Below are 17,654 nucleotides of genomic sequence, written 5' to 3'. Positions count from 1 at the left end.
AATCCTGATATAAACTTTTAAAAATAATATCAGTTTTATTAAATATTCGAGAACGGATCCAGAGGTCGGATTTATACAGGAAGGTAACACGAGGGAATTTTATTTATTTATTTATTTTCTCCTACTGGCTAAACAAACGTCGCTCACTTTTTTTTCTTTTTGTAATTTTCCCTCTTTTTTTTTTCCCTTTTTAAGATGGGATTGGAACACGGACGGTGCTAAACATAAATATAAATACAGAGACCACAAATACAGCTAAAAATATTCACACAGAAACGGTCACAGTTTGTAATATGCCATAATGACCCCCAGGATTCTTTAAATACAATTCGCCTGGGCTGGGCATTTGCTGGGGCAGAAGGGCCGGGCGGGGGCTGCGGGGAGGCCCTGGGGGCTGCTGTGGGGCCCCGACGCGCCCTCCTCGGGCCTCCCGCCCTCCCCGGCTGCGAGGCCGGGCCCCGAGGCCCGGGAGCAGAGGCCCCCGGGCCCGGGAGCCGGCTCTCTGCGCGGGGGCGGGGATGGGGGGCGCCGAGGGGGTGGGAGGCCAAGTCCTCGTTCGGAGGGAGATCTGTGGAGTCTAAAGCGAGGTTCAGGGACGAGCCCCAAGGCCTGGGCGGGGGGGAAGGGGCCTGCAGACGAGCCGAGAACGAGCTAGCGAGGGAGCGAGGAGGAGGAGGCGCCTGGTGAAAAGAGTTTGTGCGGTGAGGGAGGGGGGCGTCCAGAGTTGACTTTTCAGGTCCATATTTGACTCCCTAATTTTGTCTCAGGGAGTCCAAACACATCAATTGTGCCAGTGATAAATATCGAGTGTGTGATTAGGAGGGTATGGGGGGAGCGAGGGAGCAGGAGAAAGAGGGGTGGCAGGGACAGTCCTGGTCACTCTTTCTGCTTCTCCTCCTCTGTCTCTTCCCGCTTTTCCTCTTTTCCGCCCAGGCTGTCAGCCGCGGCCCCTCCGCCGCCCCCTGAGAGCGTGGACGTGAGATTAGACTCTTTTTTCCACTTCATCCGGCGGTTCTGGAACCAGATTTTGATCTGTCGCTCGGTCAGGCAGAGCGCGTTGGCGATCTCGATGCGCCGGCGCCGCGTTAGGTAGCGGTTGAAGTGAAATTCCTTCTCCAGTTCCAGCGTCTGGTACCTCGAGTAGATTTGGCGACCGCGCCTCCGGTCCGCTCCATAGCCGACCCCTAGAGATCCGGGCACAAAACACACTACAAAGAATCAGCAAGGCATCCTCTGCAGACGATCTAGCCTAGCACAGCCCTGACCCTCCCAACTTGGCCAGCACTCACGGGCCCCTCCGGCTCCAGCCTTCTCCCCTCTGCTCTGTCCCCACCCCCACTGGGGGTACAGCCAGGAATCCTAACCTCATTCAGTCCCCCCCGCCCCGGGTTGGTAGGTGTGTCCCAAAGAAAGGTGTGTGGGGGGTGGGGGGACAGAACCAAGCAGGAAGCTGTGAACTAAAAGCTGATTTTTCAGAAAAATCTCAAAACACTGGGGATGAGGCCCCATTTCTCAAGGTCTGGGCTCCCCCATCTCCCCAAGCGCCCTAGCTCCTGGGAAACTTCTCCCCACTTCTCTGTCCCATTCTCCCCCCTCCCTTCTCCTAGTCTGACTCGACTTTGGGGGGCTCCCCCACCCCCTCCCCTCATCCCCTGCCCTGTTCCTGCCCCCTCAACTCGTCTTAGAGCCCTCCAATCCATCAGGGGCCGAGGGGGCCAGGCCCCTGCAAGCAAGCAGGAGGCGAGCAGAGGGGGCAGAAGAGGGGGCCCTGTCTCGGCGTCGGCGAGGAGACGAGCGTGATTGTTTTTATGGGGCCATAAAAAACTCTCTCCGCCCGTTCTTCTAGGGAAGCCGGTCATAAAGCCAGTTCAGTTTATTTAATTTATATCTCGGAGCTGTAAAACTCACCACTGTGCGAATTCATTCGCTGCATCCAGGGGTAAATCTGGATACTGGCTTTCTGGTCCTGGGGCGCAGTCCTGCCCTGCTCAGAACTAAAATCCTGAGCGATTGAGGTCTGTGTGTTATGTCCTAAGGTGTTTTGTCTGCAGTTTGAGAGCATGTCTTTCTCCTGGTAAAAGGAATTAGATCCATAGTCATACGGCCCTCGGCTGGAACTGAACACGACATTCTCCTGTGGCGAATAAAAGGGAGTCGAGTAGATCCGGTTCTGAGCCACGGCCGCTCCATAGGTCGAGAAATGCCTCACTGGATCATAGGCGGTGGAATTGAGGGCGACGTTGGGGAGGACGTCCTGGCCCCCGGCGAGGTGGCAGGATAAGGAAGGGTTAGTGAAGTAGGAATTCATCCCTTTGCCTTTACCTGGTCGGGCTATGATTTCTTTAATATTTATTTCTGTCTCCAGTTTGTACTCGGAACTAGATGGTTATAGGGACGGCTCCAATCCAGGACAGACAAAATGACAAAGTCAGCTGACCCCCTCCTAGCCAATCGCAAGCCAGATGTCAAGAAGGGGGAAAAAAATCGCTTCTGCTTCTGTTGATTCCCTAGTTGAGACTAAGTGTGTGCTTTGAAAGTAAGACTTGGATTTCTTTTAAAAATATATATGTAAGGGAACTGATTTGAAGGTGAAGGAAGGGTGAATGTCCTAGAGCAGGGCCTTGAGGCCCAGAAAAGGAGAGTTGCACTCCCAGGAAATCTCTCAGCCCCAGCTAACTTTGCTGTACTGTGACCACAGGAGAAATCTCTGTATTTTCAATCTGATTTCATCTTTTATATCTGCCTTCTTCTAAAATTACACTTTGATTTCTCCATAGGAGGAACTCCTTCCCAGCTCAGGGGGTTCCCCAGCAATCTTACAGGAACTCTGGTTTGATACTCCAAGGAGCAAGTTCCCATCTTTAAACCAGTCTATTTTTACCCGAATAATTTTTTTTAAAATCAAGAATGGAAAGAAATTGCATAAGATATGGTGCTTAGAGGAAGGAGAGTGTATCTGAGAGTTGTGGGTGGCAGGGGGCATGTGGGGAACTCCTAAGTCTAAAGAGGGAATGCTAAGTCTTCAGGGTGCAGTGGCAGAGCTGAGGTGTGCAAAGGAGCCGTGCATCTGCTTCCTCTCCCTCCTAGCCCTCCTCTCCCTCCTCCTGCTCAGGAACCCCTTTTTGGGGAAACTCTTGCAGCATTTTTGCCTAAAAGGGAAATTGTATTTAAAAATACAATAGGAAAGGAAGAGAAAGAAGTAAAAGGTGGGAGAGAGAGAAAAAAAAGGAAGGACGAAAGGAAGAAGAAAGAACTCTGAGAGTCTTTCTAGACACATCAACTCCTGTTTATGTTGGTGAGAATTTATGATTTGGAGCCAGCCAGGGCCGTTGGGGTAATTCACATAGCATCCAGCCAAAGAGAGAAGGCTGGTGGGGCTCTGATGGACACAGAGACACAGAACGTCTTGCAGCCTCAAGCCCCTGCCCAGGACAGAAACCCCTGCCCCCCTCGGATGCTGTCCTACCAAGGGAAGTGCCCCTGGACCTGAGCTCTGGGGCTTGGAGATTTCAGCCAAGGTTTCCTGGGGCGCTCTCTCCCAAGGGCCAGCCACACCTGGTGGGGCCAGGCCTCTCAGCAGCTCCCTACCCCCCATTTTCTTCCCACCTGGGGGCTGAGAAAAAGGAAGAGAAGGTTAGGAAAAGGCAGCTGAGTCCGAGGCTTCTGAGGAGCTGCAGTGGGCGAACGGAAACAGCGGAAGGTGTGCAGATGGGCTTTTTCCTCCTGATTAATCCAAACTTCTTTTGATATTGTAACATAGGCCGAAAATGCTCTGAGTTGACAAAGAGGAGGGTGGTGGGGCAAGCGAAGGGAACAGTGGAAGCTCATATTTTCCCCTCACCATTTTGGGGAGGGGGAGAACTGGCTATAACAAGAACCCGGATGTCGCCGGATTTTATGATCTTTTCCTTCTGTGTAACAAAGCGGAGTAATCAATGGGTAGCAATAAAGCCATAAACGGGACTACACTGGGAAAAAAACTCGTTTATTCATCTTCTGTAACGTTAAGGTTTCCCTGGAGTGTCGCTAGGGGGGAAAAATAAAGTTTCGAACCCAAATGCAGACAGTATGTAGGAGCTGATGGAGACAACATGTTAGTTAATACATGAACCTCGTAAGAGGATGGAAGAGTCTTCCTGCAGACAATTTGTGTTGGCTTTTAAAAATACAGCCCCAGTCCTTCAGAGAAGAGAGAAATGTGTTGGTGTTTAGAAGGGCAGGAGGAAGGCCCCTATAATTATAAAGGCTCCCTCTCCTGGACCATACTTTCCTCTCCCCAAGGAAATGAAGGTGAAGTGTAGAGGAGGATTCTTAAATTAAGAAAGAAATTTTGAGATGAGTTGTCTCATTTTGGGGTGTCATGGCAGGTACACAACAGACACCAGCATGAGCTGCTTTTTGCTCTAGAATCCAGCTGTCCTCGAATTCATGGCATGCCTGGGCAGGGGTTTCCAACAGCTGGCTGGGGCTCCAGGCCCCCTGGAGGGCAAGAGGGAGAGGGAAAGAGAAGTGGGGAGGGGGTGGAAGGCCGAGGGGGCTGAACTAAGGAACAAGTCAGTGCCCCTCTGGACACCAGTAGCCGCTCTCCGAGTTCCCAGTCTCAATTTTGCCCTAAGGATAGCAGTGTTACACGTAGAACAGGCCGGAAGAGAGAGTAAATTCCCTCCCCGCCCCCCCTTCAGAGAGAGATTGCTAGAGGGATAAATCATGTCAGTGATATTTCCTTCAAGATATTAAATTGTTGCAATGTACAACAAATTGAATGATGGAAGATAGGATGTCTTAATGAGGTTTCGCTTTCAATGACTGTTGATTTTCTATGTATTTTAAAATCTCTTTTATAGGTGGGTGGGGGAAGGAAGGACCTTGGGAGAAAGAAGGGGCTTCTGGGGAACCATGTGCTGCAGCTCCCCAGCAAGGATGCCTGGGTTTGTTTTCTTGAGCCCCTTCTAAACCAAGTGTGGAGAGGAAAAGGGTGCCTAAGTTGGTGAGAGTCCCCTTTGGGGCCTAAAGGCAGTGGGCGCGGGGGTGGGCGCCCTGAGGAGCAGAATGTAAGTCTCAGCCCCGGAAAGTTAAGTGTTTTATTACGTCCCTAAACAGAGGGCAGAGACTGAAAGGTCTCGCCAATTTATAATGAACAGGAACCAGCTGCTGGGGGGGGGGGCGGTGGGAGGCAGAAATGCTGGAAGAGGGGAGAAGGGGAAGCAGAAATACAAATAAATTCTAATACTGCTTAAAGACTTTCGGCAAAATTAGTTTCTAACACACTTTTCCCCCATCACCTTTCATTCCTCAGGAAAGAAGCCTTCTTTCTTCAGTTAGATCTTTAACTATGCAGCTGAAATTTGCTGGAAGGATTCGCTCCAAGGGGGGAGAGCAAGTCAGATGAGCCGAATCTTCCCTCCCTTGGATTATATTTTCCTTTTCTCATTTCATGTTAATTTTATTTTTTTGGCAAAAGAACAACTGTCTATGGGGGGAAAGCTGGGACTTGGGTTTTTCTAAATATATTTATATTTTCCTGTTAAATTTGTCTGAAAACAATTATGGAAACTCAGCAGAAGCAAGAACAGATGTTTTATTAAAACTGCAGTTGAGCTCTTGTAAATATGCACAAGTCCTGGGAAGGAGGGGGGAGAACTAGTTCTTTGTTTCTATAAAACAAGCCTAGAGAAATCAGAGAACACCCCTTCATCAGGCCCGTAGGTCTCCGACTTGCTCTGCCCCTTCAGTCTCTGGAATCAGGAGGGGGGTTGGCGGCAAGAACGGATTTCGCTTTCGGGGGCTGGAATCAGTGGATTCAAAAACAGAATTCAAAAAATACAGAAAAAGAATAAAGGGGGAAAGTTGCCGCTCCCTGTCCCAGCAACCAAAACACATGCTTTTCATGAACACTAATTATAGGAGAGAACTCACTGTAGGCGCCCTGAGCCTAAATGGGGGGCAGTCATTGGTCGGGAGTCCCCAAGGGTTGCACTGGAGGCTGGACACTGGAGGGTTTCCCAGGGCAAGTGTTAGGCTCCTATTCCAGCCTTATCCTGCTCCAGACTGGGGGTTGGGGGCCTGTGTATCTCTGAACTGGGGAGAGGGTGGCTGGGACTGGCCTCTGGCCCTGGAGGGGTTCATGGGTGGGCCTCACCTTTCCTGCCTTTGCTTTCCACTCTGCTCTGGGAAATACATTAATTTCTTGGGGAAGAATATGTGAAGTGAGAGGCATGAGATCTGGAATTTTTATCTGGGGCCAGTCTTCTCCAGAGGTCCTGCTTAGTTTGTGTTCTGCCAGTCTTCTCTCTCTCCCCAGACCCCCCAACTCTGCGCCGCTGTCTGTGACTGAGCCAGCCTCACACACAGATACATATACACTCCATTCCTGGCTGCCGGCGCCGCCAACTGCAGCCCGGCGCCTCCGAAGGCTGCTCAGGGACGCGGGCACTGGAGCCGCAGGACTCAGCAGTCGGCCTGAGTGCCTGGCTGCCTGGAAGCCTCTACAGCTGCCCGGCCCACCCCCTGGATCCTCGACTTCCAGGGCAGGAGAGGAGCGGTTGCCCCACTGGCCCCTTTTGTGCCACTGGGCGAGGGCTGAAATCCCCCTTGCAGAGAAAGCTGAGTTTCAATAATTGTTCAGCTCACCTCACAATAGCACTGTTTGGTTAAGGCTTTGCTGTTCTAGAGTGACTGCTCAGTTGGCCCGACTGGCTTATGATAGGATTTTTTTTTATTTAGAAATTAAAAAAATAAATCCTACTCCAAATGCCTAATGTTTTGTTTAAGAGATCCTTTGATCTCCACAGAATGCAGAGTAAAAGGCTTGCAAAGAGAATTTCCTAGTCCGTCAGAGAACCTGAACGCAGGGAACTGGGTCTGCTTGGGGACACCCCAGCATAGCTGACCCAAGGAGCCCCCAGCTTCTCGAAGATCCAGTGGGGAAACTGTCTGAGCTCATACCTCTCCATACATGCGTTGTACTGCAAAAAAGAATGCTCTTTCTCCTTTCAAAGTTGAGGCATGGAGACACTTGGAGAAAACTGAAATTTGACACACCCAGCCCGGAAGTGGATCCCATTTAGGGGTGCTGATATTCTGGGGACAGGGCCCAGGCTGGCTAGCTGAATGGAGTTGGGGGGCAGCAGGGAGGCGGGACAGAGGAAAAGGCCAGATGGGGCATGTCAAGCTCCTGAGAACTGCCCCAAACACCTCAGAGGCCTGCGCTTTTGAGCTGAGAGGTTGAGAGGCTGCCCAAGCTGCTTTTGCTTTATTTGCAATTAAACAGAGAAGAAAGGTACCTGGAGGGGCTCAGCTAACTCATATCGTATTTTCTCGTCTCCTTCTCTCTTTCCAGATTTCTGCCTGACCTTTCTTTACCACCACTCCACGTAATGCTGCTACCATCAGGAGACACAAACTCCTATACCGGCATTTGTTTGGCTTCTCTGGCTGAAGGTTAAGAAGTATAGTAGGTCTTCAACATCTCTGTCCCATCACACTCAGCCCTTTGGGCCCCCTCTGGAAGAAATCATTTTTGGCTTTGGGGGCCTGGCCCCCAAGCCTCCCACCTCTGTCCCAAGCAGCTGAGTATCAACTGAGGAGGGGGCATACAGAAAGCCTTCAGACATAGTGTCTCATCCCCATTGGGAATGGGGAGGGAATTCAGACCCTGAGTGACATTTCAGGGAGGGAAAGCAAATAGTCCTGCTTGGCCCAGGAGGGAAAATTAAAATCCAGAACACTCAGAATATTTTTGGCCTCCAGAGTGAAAACAAAGGATCCCCAATTTTCTGACTTCTCTTATATCCCTGCATGCAGAGTACTGCTTGGATCCATTTTGAAAGTTTTTAGAATTGTAAAATTCAAGAACAAGAACGCAGCATTTATGACGTCACAGTGAGTTGTCATGAGGAAATTGTAAATGTCATAAAAGTTACTACATACAGCAGGGGTTTTGTGTGTGGGTTCCCTGCCTCCCCTCACTTCCTCTCCCCCTACCTGTCCCCTTCTTCTTCCCCTGGTCTAAGTTTTCCCACTTGAAAATAAAATGTTATTATGTTCTGGAACAATAAGCCAACAAGAAACACTGTCCTCATTTCTCTATAAATAATTTGATCCTTTATTGTTTGCAGATCTGAAAGAACCATTTAATCTGCGCTGGCGAAAAGAGGGAGAGAGATGGGGAGGGGGGAATTAATTTCAGAAAGGAGAGAATATTACTTACTTCGATGATACTCTTTCAGATTTGATAGCCAGGAGCAAAATTAGAGGCGAACAGCGGCCTCTCCGACTCTACACCTGGCGAGATTGGAGATTTATAGGATCTTTAGTGAAGGGGCAATTTAATTTTGTAGGATTTGCTTAAATTCACTGCTATTTTGGGGGGCTGAGGAGAAGGGAGGGTGATGAGGAGAGCGACATGCTTTATCTAGCTTTATGAATCCACCAACATTAGCCTGATTTAAAACCCAACAACCTGTGTCTCAGGGAAAACTCCTGCAGAAAGGAGTGGGGTGAGGGGGATTCGGCTTTCTCAAGGAGTGTGGCCCCCTTAGCAGTTGCCAGGGGAAAGGAAAAAAAGCTGGAGGCCAGGGGAGGGCTGCTCTGTCTCTCCACCACCAGGACACCCGGAGGTTTATGGTATCCCCATAATTCCCCCGACCCTATAAACAGCTGCCCTATTTTAGGACGATTTCTGCTTCCTCCCCTCGGAAAGGGAGAGTGAGGGAGGTGGGAATGGCGGGAGCAGGGTGCCGGAAAGGGGAGGGAGTTCAGGATAGGGCCGCACTTTGTTCTCCTGGGTGAGTTTGCTGTTTGGCGGGTTTCTGACGCAGGGTGGCAGCAGACAAAACAAGTAAACAACTCACAGACACAATAAACAGGGGCGCCAGCAGCACCGTGGCAGAGGCCGTGGGCCGTGGTGAGGGGCACACTTTGGGGGTAATGTCACCCTGGCACTCGGGGCCGCCAAGGCCTAAAAGCTCAAGGCTGCCCTTGGTGCGAGAGAAGATGGCAAAGAGCTGCACGCCTCGCACCGGGGCAAGTCTGGACAGGACATTCTGGGGAGGAACCTGATCGCCTAGGGAGTGGAGTTAAACACCCCCCCCCCCCCAGCCCACCAGCTCCTCTCCCATCCTTACTTTCTTTCCTGGGGGTTTTAATGGACATTTATACCCCAGCCTCTGTCTTTCCTTGGGCCTAGAAGGGAGAAAGAAGGCTAGTTAATTCTCAGCCCTGGCTCACACTCAGTGCTCTAGGCCCACAGGCGGTCAGACCAAGCTTCAGCTATCTCTACGGCTTAGGTAGCAGAGAGGATTAAAATAAAGTCCCACCAGTAACCAGATCTAGGTTTTGGGGAACTTTGAGATCCCCTAGTCCGTTCCACTTATAACAGAGGCAAAGCTGAGACCCCGTGAGCAGCCAGAGCGAGCAGGAGTGGGAGATATGCATTCACCGCACCCCCATCCGTCTGGCTGGCTTTCTCCAGCGGCCTCTCCAGGCACCTTAGTCCGTCCACAGCCGCCCCAGATCATTGCCCAGAGGCCACCTTATTAACCACTCCAATCTTCTCTGTCGCCTCAGTGAGGCTGCGAACACCAGGGCCCAGCGACTGCTCAAAACTGCTCACAGGCATGCCTCACCCACCAAAGTTTCCCACCGAACTCACTTTCAGCACAATTGGGCTCGCCTGCTCAAACAATCCTGAGCTGGGGAAGTCTGCAGAGAGGTGTGGAGAGGAAGCAGAAGGGAGTCAATCTTTCCCCAGCCCAGCTGCTTGGACAGCGAAGGCAATAAGGTCTGAGAAAACCTTTGTAGCATCTCTTGGTTACTGATACCCGCATACTCCGATTCCAGCATGAACACATTTTCAGCAGAGCACGCACAGAGGGCACCCAGTGCCTCCTTGAGCCCAAGCCCATCTAGTGAGGGCTAACAAAATTTCGCACGCACATAAAATGGTGTTTGAGCGAATATAGGCATGGTAATACACAATTAACCACTGAGGAAACATGAGTCTGTATTTGTGCAGAAGTCTGCGCCCGTACATTTGAGCCTCTATCTAATAAACATATAAAGCTATCAAGCCTGGTTTCCGAACATAGCCAACCCAACAAGGCCGCCTTCTCCAAACAAGGTCGCATTCTTCGTGGGGATCACAACTGTCAGACCAGGGAGAGAAAGGGGTTTGCTCTGCCCATTTCTCCTTAGCTAGGAGCTGGCACATGAAATACAGCCCGTGGCAGGACTGACAAAGCCCGGTAAGGGACAGGCCCAAGGTACCCAAAGAGTGGACTCAGTGAAGACTGCTGGGGGCCCTGGGCTCAAGGCAGTGTCACCAGACCCTGACCCATTGATTCAGGGCTTCTGCACAGCCTTAGCTCTGGGTGTGCAGAGTCCTTGAGCCCGATTCTATTCTCAGCTGCTCTGGCTATTATTAGATAATCACAGCAGTGTCCTCCTGCTCTTAGGACCTTGTCCACAGGGAATTTGGCCTGCAAGGAGGCTGAGGGTTGCCACGGGTGGCCCCTTTTGTGCTTCTGTTTGAGTGCCATCGAGAGAGAGAAAGGAAGGAAAATTGAAAGTAAGGAGGGAAGGAAGGGGCTGGCGTTTGGGGCTGGGTTTTTCCCCTGGCCAGACTAGAAAATAGAAAACTAGGGCCAGTCACTGTTGCTAGACTGTCTCTGCATCCCTCTGGGTCCTGAGGAGAGTCTAGGGGTGAAATGAGTGAGCCTGCAGGACCCTAGCCAAGAATGGACAGAAAATCAATGTATAAAAATAATATATAAGGACATTTCAGGATGGTGTTGCTAACCCGACAACCACCAACCCTACCACTGTAAAATCTCCCCAACCACTTTCGTTAGGTTAGATCCCTGTAGGCCGATGGTGATACCCCAGCCTAGCCCAGGCCCACCCCTCCAAAGGGAGGGGGCCCCCTCTAGTATTCCAGGTGAATCCCCACTGGACCGAGTGGCCTTCTCCGGAAACTGTTGTCCTGGGGGGGCGCGGTGAACAAAGACTTGTCCCCCCTCCCCCAGTCAGTGCGGCCATCTGCTGGGGCGGGGGCAGACAAAATACAGCGAAAGAGAAATAGAGGCCTCACCGATCGGCGGTTCCCAGAATACGTCAGGAGAAAAGCTCCCATTTTCAGGCCTCCGGGGCCCCTCCACTGGCCCACGGTACTCCCCTCGCCCTTTGCAGGTCGCACGGACTCGGGGTCTGAGCGGCCGCGGCCTGGCTCCCCGGGGCGTCAGCCCCAGGGCCGCGCCGGGACGGCGAGAGAGCGCGCGGCAGCCGGAGCGGGCGGCGGGCTGGGCCCATTTGGGGAGAGCCAAGCGCTTTTCTCGATCGTAAACAAGGAACGCGAAATTAGCCCCTCGGCAGACGCCTCTGCCGACACACACAAGTCCTATTGCGGGGGGTGGGGGGAAGGGGGAGAGAAAATGCCATTTCTTCCCCCGGGAGAATACCTCCCAGGCCTTTATGTCGGCTGCGAAAGGGGAATTTTGGGGGGGCAAGAGAGGAAAGAAAGGGTATTGTGGGGGGAGGGGAGGGAAGATTCACCGTCAACTCGGGCCCAAGGGGTTTGATTTGAATGTAGCAGAACTAAATTTTTAAAAATTTGATAAAGCAGGTTATCTCCCCCCCACCCCCCAGGCGACTAGTCTGTGTTTAAACAGGAAATCGAGGAGCGGTCCCCTCCCCCACTCGGGCTTGGCGCAGAAGCCCAGTCGCGCGTTTGGGAGAGGATGGGGGGGTGCTCTTGGCTCCGGCTGAAGGGGACTCTGGCCCCCAGACTCTCGGATCTCTCTCTCCAGAAGTATGCACCCTCCCCTCCCCCAGCTCTGGGGTGTGTCTGCCTTGGGTGTGTAAGCGAGTGTGTGTGCGTTGCCCTTTATAAACAGAAGCTCACACATATAGGGGCCGCCTCGGACCCAGGCCAGGGAGCAGGGCGGGGTCATATATCAAGCTGCAACACATTCAGGGCCACGTACATTTGGAAGAAATTAAGCCACTGCGTTATGAAACCATATGTGTTGGGTTAAGACTATACAACACGCCATTAGCACCAATTATTAGGAAGATCCCCAGTGCCCAGGACCCTCCGGGCCGCCCAATTCTGAGTCCCGACCCCATAAGCCAGCCGTGCCCCAGCCGTGCCTTGGGATATCACTACCTCTGCTCATCCAGGAGGCCTTGCCGGCGAGGCCTGGTCCCTGTCCCCACCCATTCTAGGGCCTCTTCAATTCCCACCTCCGCCCCAGACAGGGCAGATCACAGCCCAAAGCAGCCAGGCGACGCGGGTGAAGCATTCCAGTTGGTATCCTGGGTGGGGTGGCCGCGGTTGGGGGTGGAGAACGCCGGGCCGGGGGTGGGGGGGATAGAAGGCAGATTGGCCCCCATTCTCCAAGCACAAGATGGCTTTTGAGTACCAAGCGCCCCCCCCCACCCATCCACCCGCAGTGCAGAGCACCTCCCATCTTTCCATCCGCTCGAGTGGGGGTGGAAGCAGGGGGTGGGCAGACGCTCTCCCCTCGGCTGACGCGCACCAGCCACCAGCCTCCTCCCTAATTGCCAATTAACAGGCCCCGCCGCCCGCCTAGCTGCGCTCTCTTCCTGCTCCGCGGCAGGGCCCTGGGCCCGCACTGCGCATGTGTGAGCTCTAGCGGTCTCGCTCTTCGGGAGGGAGGGGGCTGCGGAGCAGGGAGGGGGCACTGGAAAGTTTGTTTGGGGGTTGGGGGGCTGACTCTGCTCGGAGGGCATTGGTTACATCTTACAGGTTCTCTCTTCTGCCCTGGATTTGAGCTCCCGAGCCCCCTCTGTCTCAGCCCGTTAGGCAAGAGGCCGCCGATCTATAACAGGTAAGGACAAGGTCCGCGCACTAGACCCCGGCCTTGAGCCCCACGCAGTCCTCTGGCCCCCCGACCCCCAACTTCAGCGTACAGTGACATAAGGACAACATACTTCCCCCACTACCATATTCCAGTTTAACCCAATTTCTCCCCCACCCCCACTTTTCCTCCCCATAATTGCCACGCGCCCACCCTCTCGCCCCCTCTCCTTTCTAACCAAGACAAGCCGCTGCTGTCCTTATCTTGAAACCGCCACCCAGCTACGGACCATTAGTTACATATTTGAACCAATAAGGAAACACTTACCGGGCGCTGCTGTCACTCTCCCTCTCCCTCTCTCTCTCTGCCTCTCTCTCCCACTCTCTCTTTCTCGTCTTTGCTCATTCTGTGCCGCTGCCGAGCCTGTCTCAGCTCCACATACATATATATGTATACATATATATACACTTTATAGAAATTTTAAAATAAAAAAGAATAGTCCCAATAATTAAAAAAGCCAAATAAAATTAAGGAGAGATGCAAGAAGGGGGCAGGAGGGAGAGCTTAGGAGAGGGGAGGGGCGGGAAGCATCTGCAGCTCCCTATCTCAACTCCTGCTCCCGCATTCCTCCTGCCCCTTGGGGGGCTAGAGGGTCGGGAAGGGAGAGAGGGGTGCCCTCTACTCCAGCCTCTCCCCCCGCCCCCCTCCCCAGGTGCTCCCAGCTTCCGGCAACTCCAGCTGGGAGGAAAAAAATTAAATGAGGGGAGAAAATAATTATTAATCAGATTAATAAAAAAAATACTAGTAATGAAGGGAGCGCCCAGCGCAGGTTTCCCTGGCAATGGTTAGGCTCTTACAGGGAGGACTGTTCTGCGGAGCGCTCCGAACGGACAAACCACAATAAAAAGTTCACGTTCATGGATGGAATCCACATGACTTCTTGTGGCCAATCCAACTTGTGAGTCGATCGTAAACTTTTATTACTCAGCTGTAAATTTTCTGCAAACAACCGGGAATGCGATGCATTTGTGTAGCGTGTGCAAATGGGCGCCGCGGTCGCCATGTTTACCCAATTCTCTCGGAGAGGAGCATCCCCCGACCCCCACCCTACCCCCACCCACCGCCCACTCCCCACGGGCAGGGTTGCTCCTGGCTAGCGCGGAAAGGGCGAAGGGGGGACCTGACAGGAGACAAGGAAGGATTCTGGCGCTGAGTCGGCTGCCTCCCTCTGCCATGCCGAATTTTACATATTTTCCTTAATAAATGGGGTATTAAGGTTGGCTCTGGGGGAACCACAGCTTTGCAAAGATTTGTGGCATTGGGGCAATGACGGCAGGCCCGGGCGGCGTGAAGGGGATGCTCAGCATACTCCTGTCATTTTTTTTCTAGGAAGAGAACAGCATCCTTCCCATTGGGGCATAGGGGAAGCCCCCCACTCCACCCCAGATGGGAACAGGAGGGGCAGGCCGCTAGAAGCCTCATAACCAAGACTGACCTGGCCGTGGTCTGAAGAGCAGAGAGGGTTTAGGCCTGCGGAGGCAGCTTGGGGGGGTGGTGGTGGACGAGAACGGGGAGCAGCCTGCGGAACTCCCAAAGTGCCCCTCGTCCCCGGATTCTTTTCTCTCCACTCCCACCCCCCAAGACCATCCCTAGGTCTCCTAAGGACTGCAGGTCTCCTCAGTTCCTAGGTTCAGATGGCAGCTTCCTCCTAATCTTTTTAGAATTAAATATAAAATTAAGGCCTATGATCGATCTTAGTTCCCAGTTCTTTTTCCTTTGGGTGCCTGGTCATAGGAAGCCTTTTTCTGTCTGGTCAGGTGGCCCAAACCCATCTGCCTTTTTCAGAAAAATTCCAGTGTCTGGGCAACTAGGACACACCTTGCAGGCCCTGAAAAAAGAATCGATTCTTTCCTTGAATTCTACCTTCCATGCTAAACACCAGAGCACAGGAGACTCCAGACCCCTGATTTTGGCAATGAATCCAATGTGAGGAAGCCCAGAATAAATCCCCCCATAGAGACTATTTGCCAACCAGTCACCACCCAGCCACTCTCCCCAACAAGCTGGAGATTTGAAGGCCCAAAGCTCTTCTCTTGGTTCCCGAGTCATGTTGGCATGGGGACTTCCATGGCTGGGTGCCCCACCCCAACCAACAGGGGGTCCCCTCATCCCCTCCCCAAACTTCCTCCACAGTAAGTGAAGCAGTTCCCTCAGCCGGATGCAGGGACCTTGTTTCTTTTACAAACCCACCCATAAATTTTATAACAGGTAGTTAAAAATTACGACAAGGAAGCACTGGCCCAGCTTTTCACAATGGGCCTCGGGGAGAATGGGACAGCTCTGCGGGCAGTTCAGCGGAAATTTTACTTCTAGTCTGTGGCACAACCTGTCTTAGAGTTTGCGTTAACTGGCACAGGGTGACTTTCTCCAGCACACAGCCGCTGGGGCATCTCATTTTGGGAAGCTGAGATGGGGAGGCCAATCCACTCTCCCATCCTAGGGTCCCCCAAGGAGCCTTTTAGGGCACTTATTACCTCCCTCATCCTCCTCCCCCAGATCCCCTACAGGCCCGGAATTCCCTTGGCCTCTACAACGAAGTGGGGAGGGAGAGACAATGCTGAGTGTGTGTGTGTGTGTGTTTTTAATCCTGAGAAACGAATTTGCCCCCCAACTTAATAGCTGCATTATCCTGTCTCTACGGTTGAGATTAGAATAATAAATTCAAGGCGAAATGAGCGAGATGCTTCAACTCAGCATTTTGAAAGACACTATTTTTCACAAATCACAAATAGCTTTCGGAAGCCACTTTGATTGGCTAATAAAAAAGTAAAGAATGGGAGAAAGCCCTAGCTGCTGCTGCCGAATGGTCCCCATTCCGGTAATGGGACGGCAGGAGTATTTGGGAGGACGCGTTTCTAAAGAGAGCGCATCCCCGCTCGCAATTAAGTTCTCCCATAATACGGGTTTTGCTTCCTTTTCTCTCCAAACGAGAAAACAGAGGCGGTGGGCACCACGGGTTGGGGGGGGCTAGCGGGTGCTGTAAGAGAGGGCGGCTGGAGCTCTCTGGGTCTGGCCCACCCGATGCCTTGCATCTCAAGCGACGCTGGGCGCCAGACGCACCCCGCCCTCCGACGCCGGGCTTGGGGCCACGGGCATTGCTGCGCACGGCTGGGATTGAATGGGGCATTGGGTGTGGGGAAAATTCGGTGAGGTTCTTCGAAGGCATTTAGTGTAGGGTCAGTGGCTACTGGGCCAGCGATTTTTTATTAATAGCAAGCATAATTCTACATTTCAAAATGAAACGACCCTCGCCGGCCCTCGGAGTCTGGACGGCCGTGGGAAGGCCTGAAGTCAGAGCAAAATGCTCTCTAATCGGGCCTCCCCGGCGGGCAGCCGGTGTTTCCCCGCAGCAAACGGGGTACCTGGCTGGCCCCGTGGCTGGCAGCTGGGACCCCAGGTTCCGAAAGATTTCCCCCAGAGCTGTTCAAAGCTGTTCCCGACTGCCTGCCCGCAGCCTGCGCTTCCAATCGGTAGCCTCGCTCGGGCCCGCAGAAGTCCCCTATTAACGACGCCTGATCCAATCCTGTATTCAAGACCACTTTGCGTGGGAGCCAGGGACTCAGACGCGGGTGAAATTACACAAAACTAGAGTCGTCGACTTACTAGGCGTAAGTCTGGGGAAATCACTGAACGGGAGAACAGAGAGTGAAGGGAGTGAGAGAGAGAGGTCTGGCCTCAAAAATATGTCTTTGGGGGTCTGGGTTTTTAAGACCAGAAGATTCCTTCCCCTCCCCTCGTCCCATCTCTTGACTGAATCAGACGGCTTGTATATGTGGAATTTGGTATTATTTGACCAGAATCTTACTGGCATAAACAGATTTCTCTGTCTAGGACTCTCTAGGGAAGACTGAGAGACTTCTTGCCCCCTGAGTCCCTTAGCCTTCAACCCTTTATTTTGGGGAATGGGGAGTCCAATGAAGACTGTCCTTACCCGGCTGTGGCTGGAGTGAGAGACTGTCCACTCAACAGGCCCACCCCCACCCGAGCCAATGACCTGAATTATAAGGGCAGGGCAGGCTGCCCAATTGCCAAGGTGAAGCTGAGAGGGCTTGAAACAGCCAGAACAGAGGCTGGAGTAAGTGCAAGCGGGCTGGGTGACAGTGACGGCTCTGTGCTGGCTGAATTTGAATTTCAGACAGTGGACTCAGGCTGCTTGCCTTACCAGTCCCTCCACCTTTCCCTTCTCTCCTCTCCCCTAGGCTTAAGCTCCCTTATCCCCAACTCTCAGGCTTCTTGAAACCAAGTCCTCCAGACTGCCTTGAGCCTCACATCCTTCTCACCCTGTCTGCTTTCTAGTGCTGGGTGTTGAGTACTAAGAGTTGACCATGAGAGATCAGAAAGAGTCACACTGCCTCATCCTTAGCCCCAGCCCCTGGTTGAAAAGGGCCTAGTTGCTGGAGGGGCATGGGAGGGGGAGCAGATTTTTGATCTGGGCTCAGCCCAGGGCCAAGAGGAAGAAGATGGATGAGTGGAAGAGAAGATGCTTTCTTCCCACTGGGACCCTGGCATCTACCAACCCACTTTGTTTGGAGCCAATGTTCTCCCAAGGGCATTCTGCTCTTCTCCTCCTCCTGTTCACCTCCCCACTTTCACCTGCCCTCCCAGCCCAGCCAGGCCTCTCAGCTTCTCCACTCCTCTCCATGTGAGTGCTCCCCAACCCCAAGTCAGATCAGTGGAGGAAACCTTTACTAGAATATTGGAAAAGGGTAAGGAGGGGAGGGGGTAGAAAACGAGGGTTCGATGGGGAAAAATCGAGCCAGTCATTACAGCTTCAAA

At 52.6% G+C, this 17,654-nt stretch overlaps 1 protein-coding gene across 6 annotated transcripts; it reads right to left on the bottom strand.

Annotated features, from left to right (window-relative positions):
* Positions 1–10: 10 nt before the first annotated feature.
* Positions 11–13,233, bottom strand: HOXC6 (homeobox C6). Of its 6 annotated transcripts, XM_040234369.1 has the most exons (4): positions 13,146–13,228; positions 8,210–8,283; positions 1,909–2,254; positions 11–1,184 (listed from the first exon to the last, which is right to left on the bottom strand). In XM_040234369.1, exons 3-4 carry the CDS (start codon positions 2,060–2,062, stop codon positions 877–879), a joined length of 462 nt encoding a protein of 153 aa, XP_040090303.1. In that variant the 5' UTR covers positions 2,063–2,254; positions 8,210–8,283; positions 13,146–13,228; the 3' UTR covers positions 11–876. The 6 variants fall into 6 exon arrangements, with proteins under 6 accessions (XP_040090303.1, XP_040090302.1, XP_040090304.1 ...); XM_040234368.1 differs by lacking the exon at positions 8,210–8,283 and having other exon boundaries at positions 13,146–13,233; XM_040234370.1 differs by lacking the exon at positions 8,210–8,283 and having other exon boundaries at positions 1,909–2,134; positions 13,146–13,185.
* Between the last annotated feature and the right edge of the window lie 4,421 nt (positions 13,234–17,654).

This window comes from Oryx dammah, unplaced genomic scaffold (genome assembly GCF_014754425.2).
Source record: "Oryx dammah isolate SB20612 unplaced genomic scaffold, SCBI_Odam_1.1 HiC_scaffold_29, whole genome shotgun sequence".
Classification (NCBI taxonomy): domain Eukaryota; kingdom Metazoa; phylum Chordata; class Mammalia; order Artiodactyla; family Bovidae; genus Oryx; species Oryx dammah.
Note: the sequence above shows the minus strand (reverse complement) of the source record. Positions and strands in the feature narration are given on the sequence as shown.

Excerpts from the sequence above, each read along its gene's own strand:
- HOXC6 (XM_040234365.1), bottom strand. The coding sequence starts at position 2,308 with ATGAATTCCTACTTCACTAACCCTTCCTTATCCTGCCACCTCGCCGGG. Across the intron at positions 1,185-1,908 it reads GCGAATGAATTCGCACAGTG|GGGTCGGCTATGGAGCGGAC; the intron begins GTGAGTTTTACA and ends CCGGATCTCTAG.